The sequence below is a fragment of the Hemitrygon akajei genome, unplaced genomic scaffold (genome assembly GCF_048418815.1).
Source record: "Hemitrygon akajei unplaced genomic scaffold, sHemAka1.3 Scf000033, whole genome shotgun sequence".
NCBI lineage: Eukaryota > Metazoa > Chordata > Chondrichthyes > Myliobatiformes > Dasyatidae > Hemitrygon > Hemitrygon akajei.
In genome coordinates, this window is record NW_027331919.1 from 7,196,791 (window position 1) to 7,204,455 (window position 7,665).

At 46.8% G+C, this 7,665-nt stretch overlaps 1 protein-coding gene across 1 annotated transcript; it reads right to left on the reverse strand.

The window, feature by feature from the left end:
• Positions 1–5,023: 5,023 nt before the first annotated feature.
• On the reverse strand, positions 5,024–5,557 carry LOC140719885 (epidermal differentiation-specific protein-like). The gene has a single exon (XM_073034811.1). The coding sequence runs from the start codon at positions 5,555–5,557 to the stop codon at positions 5,024–5,026; it is 534 nt and encodes a 177-aa protein (XP_072890912.1).
• Between the last annotated feature and the right edge of the window lie 2,108 nt (positions 5,558–7,665).

The following is a 7,665-nucleotide window of genomic DNA, read 5'->3' on the forward strand; positions in this document are numbered from 1 at the left end:
TGTGGGCAGAAAGATGGCAGATGGAGTTTAATGCTGATAAGTGTGAGGTGTTACATTTTGTTAGTAATAAATCAAAATAAGACATACATGGTAAATGGTAGGGCTTTCAAGAATGTAGTAGAACAGAGTGATCTATGAATAATGGTGCATAGTTCACTGAAGGTGGAATCTCATGTGGATAGGGTGGTGAAGAACGCTGTTGGTATGCTGCCCTTTATAAATCAGAGCATTAAGTATCGGAGTTGGGATGTAATGCTAAATTTGTACAAGGCATTGTTGAAGCTAAATTTGGAGTACAATGTATAGTTCTGGTCACCGAATTATAGGAAAGATATCAGCAAAATAGAGAAAGTGTGCGGACTAGATTTACTGGAATATTATCTCGGTTTCAGCACCTAAATTACAGAGAAAGGTTGAACAAGTTCGGTCTGTATTCTTTTTTTTAGCATAGAAGTTTGAGGGGGATTTATTAGAGGTATTTAAAATTATAAGGGGCAGAGAGTTGACGTGGATAAGCTGTTTCCATTGAGAGTAGGGGAGATTCAAACAAGAGAACATGAGTTGAGAGTTAAGGGGCAACAGTTTAGGGGTATCACGAGGGGGGACCTATTTACTCGGTGATAGCTGTGTGGAACGAGCTTCCATTTGAAGTGGTAGAGGCAGGTTCGATTTTGCCATTTATAAAAAAATTGGATAGGTATATGGACAGGAAAGGAATGGAGAGTTATGGGCTGAGTGCGGGTAGGTGGGACTAGGTGAGAGTAAGCGTTCGGCACGGACTAGAAGGGCCGAGATGGCTTGTTTCTGTGCTGTAAATGTTATATGGTTATACGCTTATATGTTGTCATTCTAAGGTTTCCTATGTCACAGGTGAGGCCACATTTGGCATATTGTGAGTAGGATTGGATCCCTTATCTAACTGGGGATGTGCTTACATTGGAGGGGGTTCAAAGGAGTTTCGCGAGAATGATTCCGGGATTGGAAGGTTATTATATGAGGAGTGTGTGATGGCTCTGGGATCACTGTCATGCTGAAGACTGAGGAGTGAGCCACTCGAAATCTATTGAATATTGGAAGGTCACGAGGGAGTGGATGTGGAGCGGATGTTTCCTGTGGTAGAAGAGTCCAGGACCGGAAGGCTCACCCTGAGAATAATAGACTCCGAAAGTAGTCCGAAAGTAGAAAGGCGATGTGCGGGAATTCCCTTTGCCAGAACGTGGTGAATTTCCGGGATTCACTGCCGCAGACAGCCGGGGAGACCCAGCCATTTGGATGAGTTTCAGGCAGAGGTTGATAGGTTCTTGATTAGACAATGCATGAAGGGAGACGAGGAGCAGACGGGCGATCGGGGCTGAGAGGGAAATGGATCAGGGATGGGGAAACGGCAGAACAGACGGGCGATCGGGGCTGAGAGGGAAATGGATCAGGGATGGGGAAACGGCAGAACAGACGGGCGATCGGGGCTGAGAGGGAAATGGATCAGGGATGGGGAAACGGCAGAGCAGACTCGATGGCCTAATTCTGCTCCGATGTCGTATGGTTTTCTCTGACGTTCCCGGGTTCCTGGCTGTCAGCGTCTCGGAGGATCTACAGTGGGCCAAACACCCTCACGCCAACACGAAGAAGGTGCAAACAACATCCATAGGGAATGTTCCCCTTCGGGGAACATGCTGCCTGACGATCCTGATTGAATTATTTGACGAGGTTTCCTGTCGGATGGTTAAAATTGTTACAATGGATGTTGTATATTTGGACTTTCAGAAAGCCTTTGACAAGGTGCCACACATGTTTCTGTTTACTAATTTGAGAGCCTATGGTATAACAGGAAAGTTACCAACATGGTTAGAGTTTTGTCTGATTGGTGGGAGGCAGCGAGTGGAAATAAAAGGGTCCTTTTCTGTTTGCCTGCCAGCGACTGGTGATGTTCCGGTGTTTTTATGCTGAATATAAATTATTTAAATGATGGATAGATGGCATTGTGTCCAAGTATGCAGGATGATACGGAGATTGATTGCGGGGCAGGTAGCGTTCAGGAAAAAGGCAAGATGCAGAAGAACTTAGACATATTAGTAGAATGTTCATTGGCAAATGCATGGTCGTGCACATTGGTTGAAGAAACGAATGTACGGACTATTTTCGAAACGGGGAGAAAGTAAAGAACAAAGAGATTCTTCCACTGTGCAATCGCATCTCTGAACGCACGAGAACTGACTCCGCAGTTTTCCTGTATTTATTAATATCTGTAATTTACATTAGTTTTTCATCTTTGCGCCGTACTGATGCTGGAAAAAAAACTCCAGGCAGTGTGAGTCTCAGATAATAAATCAAATAGCGATTCCGTTGCAAAACAACCGATCCGAGTGGACAGGACATTGGCCCGCTGGTCCTCACTGGTCAGGACACTGAGTACAGGTAACATTCTAATAAATCTCCTCCGTACGCTCTCTATTTTGTTGACATATTATGGGGTGCGTAACATGTTGGCTGGGAGATCCCCAATATCAGTAAGGTTGGTGATGATGGATGGGAGATCCCCAGTGTCTGTAGAGTTGCTGATGACGGCTGGGAGACAATGGCCGCTCTTCACAGACCTGGAGGTCCTGCCCTTTAATTTAGCGCTTAACTCCTGAACTCCCTTTGCAATACGTCATCACTCGCCCTACCCATGTAATTGTTATCCACATAGGCATGAACTTTGCTGTTGACACTGCAATATAAATACTGAGGACTCAATCCAAGTTATCCCAGATCCTGACTCTCAGGAGGTCACATACCATCCGGGAATCTCGTTCTCACCAAAAGAATCTCCCGTCTACTCCGCTAACAACTCGTTTATTAACACTGCAGTCCTCTGTACCCCCTTCCCTCCTGAGCCTCACTGCCGGACTCAATAACAGACACCCCGTCGCTGAGGCTTCTCCCTCCCCTTGTCATTCTACAAATGTCATCCCTTGCGATCTACCCCAGCCTGATTTCCCCAATCTACATTAATATTGATGAACCACTCTTTTACTGGGCGTCTGTGTTAGCGGCTCAGTTGCCCCTCACAATAACCACTGGACTCGGAGGAGATTGACCCACCTTTCACTGGCTTCATGTGTCTAAGGTGTATCCGACTGTGGTCCCACCAAATCGGTGAGATTGGGAAATCTCGCCCACCCTAACGCTGGTTTGTGTGAATGCTGTGTGATTTATAGTAATGCAGACACTGCTTCTACAGAAAGACCATTACATGAAATACCCTGCAATATCAGCAGTAAACCTTTAACCCGGGCGTGACATTGCAAAAAAAAAAACACAATAGTCATAATATTGCCTTTTCTGAGTGTCGTTTCTACCTTCAGTTGTCCTTTCCCGTCCACGTGATGTTTGCTGCTCATCAGAGTCTTTTTACCATTCCAGTTTCTGAACTCGACCCACAAGGACTCCCCGTGTTCCCATCCCATGCCACATCTCTTGAATGATTACTGTTTTATCTTTAACAATAGAGACAACCGGAACGCTCTGTCCACCTGCCCGTGCTTTTGAGCTAAATTCCCAACTGCGATATTCCTCCAGCCCCAACTCTGTGTTGCCCTGAATGTCATACTTGTAAAACTCTGAATGCGCGTCCGGGTCCTCTGTCTTATTCAGTATAGTGCGCGCATTCGGGTATAACACCTTCAGTCCTGTGTTTAACATCTTTTCCATTTTGCCTCCATGTGGAATTCTTTCTAAGCAATTGTTATCGAAGGGACTGGGGTAATCGATTTCTTTCCTGACAGTCACCCAGTTACCGGTTTCCTGAAAGATAGGGGTGTCTACCTCCCTGCCCATCTTATCGATATCTTCCCCATTCTCCCGTGTGAACCGTAGCTGTAACTCCAGTTCCATGATATGGTTTGCATGGTGATGCAGTCTGATGCATCTCACGCAGATGCAGTTATTAAGTAATTACTCCCTTCCCCTACAAGGGGCACTGAGATGTGGGCAATACATTTCAATTACTCTAACTCTCAGAAAGTGAATCAGTAAAGGGATTCCTGAGTGAAGGGAGATAAGAGTCTCGGATTAAATGGGGGCAGCAGATACAGCATTGCCCGACAACGATCGGGACGGCAGGGTAGCTTCGCAGTCAGTGTGACGCTACTTCATGGCCAGCGCCCCAGGTTCAATTCCCGCCGATGTCTCTAAGTTTCCCCAGTGACCATCTGGATTTCTACCTGACGTTCCGGTTTCTTCCTTAATGGCAAAGACCTATGAGGTTAATAGGTTAATCGGTCATAGGGCTGTAATTTGACGGCGCGGGCCAGTTGGATCTTTTGCCCCGATGTTTTTTCTCAATGCACATAATTTATATAATTATTAATATTCATTTAAAGAAATTTTAGAAACATCGTAATTAAACCCCCACTGAATTCAGCTTTCCCCACTTCTCCCACCTCCCCCGCATTCTAGAAACTCACCGACCTCACCCACCCTTGACCAGTGCCTTTGAAAAGCAGAAATGCTCGGATACATGAAACTGCAAATAAGCAGCGGGTTTGGGTTTGGGTATTTGATCCTCCACAATATTCCGCGTGGGAATATGAACTGGAGGTGGCAGTGTTTTATTTTATACGAGGTCGACATCAACCCGGCATGGATGGACAGCACCCTCGGGAGCGGTCTGTGACTGGGTCGAACTCGGGAACCTCCGTTCTCCAGCCCGGCGCCGATCTCACTGCGTCACCGGCCGACCTGGTTCGACCGGGTTTGTCCATATCTGTGGAGAGATGGCCGCTGATCATCAGCGCCACTGACTGCCAACGTTTCCGGCCCTCCAAGACGACACCCTCGCTTACACACGCACCGCGTTCCCCAATGACATGTCGGCAGTTTAACTGAAGAAAGAACTGGACAATGAGACCCACAGAATGTTATTAGCATTTAGAGAAGATTTTATTTCTTTACTTCAGCAACAGCAAAGCGATGACCCAGATCCATCCAACAAGACTCTGGGGTTTGGAGCTCCGGCTGAAAGCGGGACACCAGTTGGGACTCCTCAAACCTCGAGGTCGCTGTTCTGCAAGGCCCTGACTGAAGACAGCTTGTCATTCCAACCGAACCGGCGATAGTCGGGCCATTCGTCACCCTGGAAGGTGATGAGTCGCGGCCCGCTCTGGTTGGTGTGCATGTACAGAATCCACACGCCTTGCTTCACCTTATGGGAAGAGACGAGGTCTTTGAAGCCGGATCTCGACAGATCATCCGTCGTTTCCAGAATGTTGCGGCTCGGGCCCTTGTAGTTGACGTCTCGGTACAGATCGATCTCCGGGTTGATCAAATCCTCCTTCACCAGGCGCAAAGATGTAATCTTCCGATCCAGATCGCCCAGGTTTCCGTGGTCTCCTTGACCAAACACCTTGAAATGCCCCTTGTGATTGCTTTCGGCGTACACCACCCAGTGCCGGCCAATCACTCTGACCGAGCGGGCAGTATTAGTGAAGTTCTCAACAGCAGGATCTTTCACATCGTCCAGAAATTGCTTGTCCTGCCCTTTAAAGTCGGGCTCATCGTACAGGATGATTTTACTCATCTTCTTAGAGCGCCGACTTCCGTCCACAAGCTTACAGAGGAACAGCTGCAGCGTGAGCGGATTCTCGGGTTTAAATCTCCCCAGTGTTCGGTCAAACAACCAATGGCAGCCAGCAGCCAATCACGCTTTGGAGGAGCGGCCCTCTTTGGGAGGGGCCATACCTGAGAATCAAGGTTGTTGTTTCGAAGGGTTGGTGAAGCGTGGGTGGTGTCCGATTCGAGTAGCTGGGATGTCAGGGCGGTGCGAGATGAAGGAATATGGGCAGACAGCTGGAGGTGGGACTGATCCTTACGATGATGCGGACAGCTCAGAGCATCAGCCACCAGAGTTTTAACGAGGTGCTGGGCTCCCACCGAAGATGCAAACAGGCAGATTTGTTTACTATGTACTGTAGCAGCAGTTATGATCGAAATGACAATAAACGTGAATTGATTTGAGGTGCCGTGACTTGACTATACATGAAAAACATCAGCAGACCTGGCACTGATCGCTGTAGTTCACCACCGGTTAGAGCGACAGCCGTCTGCTACCACTCTCTGCTTCCCGCACTAAGCTAAGGTGGATGCTTTCTTCCAACCATAGAACCACAGGACATTGCAGCACAGAAACAGGCCGTTTGGCCCTTCTTGGTTGTGCCGAACCATTTTTCTGCCTAGTTCCACTGACCTGCACCTGGCCCATATCTCTCCATACCCCTCTCATACGGGCACCTGCCCAAGTTTTTCTTAAATGTTAAAAGTGAGTCCACATTTGCCGTTTCATCTGGCAGCTCATTCCACACTCCCACCACTCTCTGTGTGAAGAAGCCCCGCCCCCGAATGTTCCCTTAATTTTTTTCCCTTTCATCATTAACCCACGTCCTCTGTTTCCTTTTCTCCCCGAGCCACAATGGAAAAAGCCTGATTGCAGTCACTCTATCCAACCCATCATAAATTTATACACTTCTATCAAATCACCCCTCATTCTCCTACACTCCAGGGAAGAAAGTCCTAACCTATTCAATCTTTCTGTTTAACTCAGTTTCTCCAGTCCCAGCAACATCATTGTAAACGTTCTCTGCACTCTTTCACCTAATATCCTTCCTGTAATTCGGTGCCAAAACTGCACATAACATTCCAAATGCGGCCTCACCAGTGCCTTAGACAACCTCGTCATAACATTCCAACTCTCATAATCAATACTTTGATTTATAAAGGCCAAAGTACCAAAGGCTCTCTTTACTACCCTATCTACCTGTGACGCCACCTTTAGGGAATTACGTATCTGTATTTGCAGATCCCTCTGTTCTACAACACTCCTCAGTGCCCTATCATCACAGAACTTAGCGGTCCCAGAACAGATCACTTAGGCCTCCATTCGGATTATCACCCTTCTACAACCACTCTTTGCCTTCTGTGGGGAAGCCAGTTCTGGATCCACAAAGAAATGTTTCCATTATTCTCATGCCTCCTTCCTTTCTCAATAAAACTTGCATGGTGTTACCTTATCAAAGGCCTTGCTGAAATGCATTTGCACAACATCTACGGCTATACCTTCATCAATATGTTGTCCCACCCTCAGAAAATTGAATCAGGCTCGTAAGGCACAACCTGCCTTTGACAAAACCATGCTGACTATTCCTAATCATATGATGCCTCTCCCAGTGCTCATAAATCCTGCCTCTCAGGATTTTCTCCATCAACTTACCATCCACTGAAGTAAGACACACTGCTGTATAATTTCCTGGGCTCTCGCTACTCGCTTTCTTGAAGAAGTGAACAACATCGGCAACCCTCCAATCCTCCAGAACCTCTCCCGTCCTCATTGATGATGATTATAAGAAATGATCTGGCATGTGTGGACGAGGACCGGTTATTTACGTGGCAAAGCTGTTCTTGGTAGCAATGAGGCTTTCAGCTGTGAGATTCTTTACATAGGAAAAAACTTTTCTTGCCTGACGGAAGCTAAGATATCAAGCTGCATTTACCGTTTGTTTTCAAGAAACATTCATGCTCTGGTTTAGAAACATAAGGAGATGATTAGCAGGACCAGACAGGTAGGAGCAAATGAGGTACTTATGGAGTATAAGGAATGCAAGATAACACTTAAGAAAGGAATCATGACGGCTA

What these genes read in the sequence shown, in the direction of transcription:
- LOC140719885 (XM_073034811.1), bottom strand. Translation starts at nt 5,557, where the DNA reads ATGAGTAAAATCATCCTGTACGATGAGCCCGACTTTAAAGGGCAGGAC.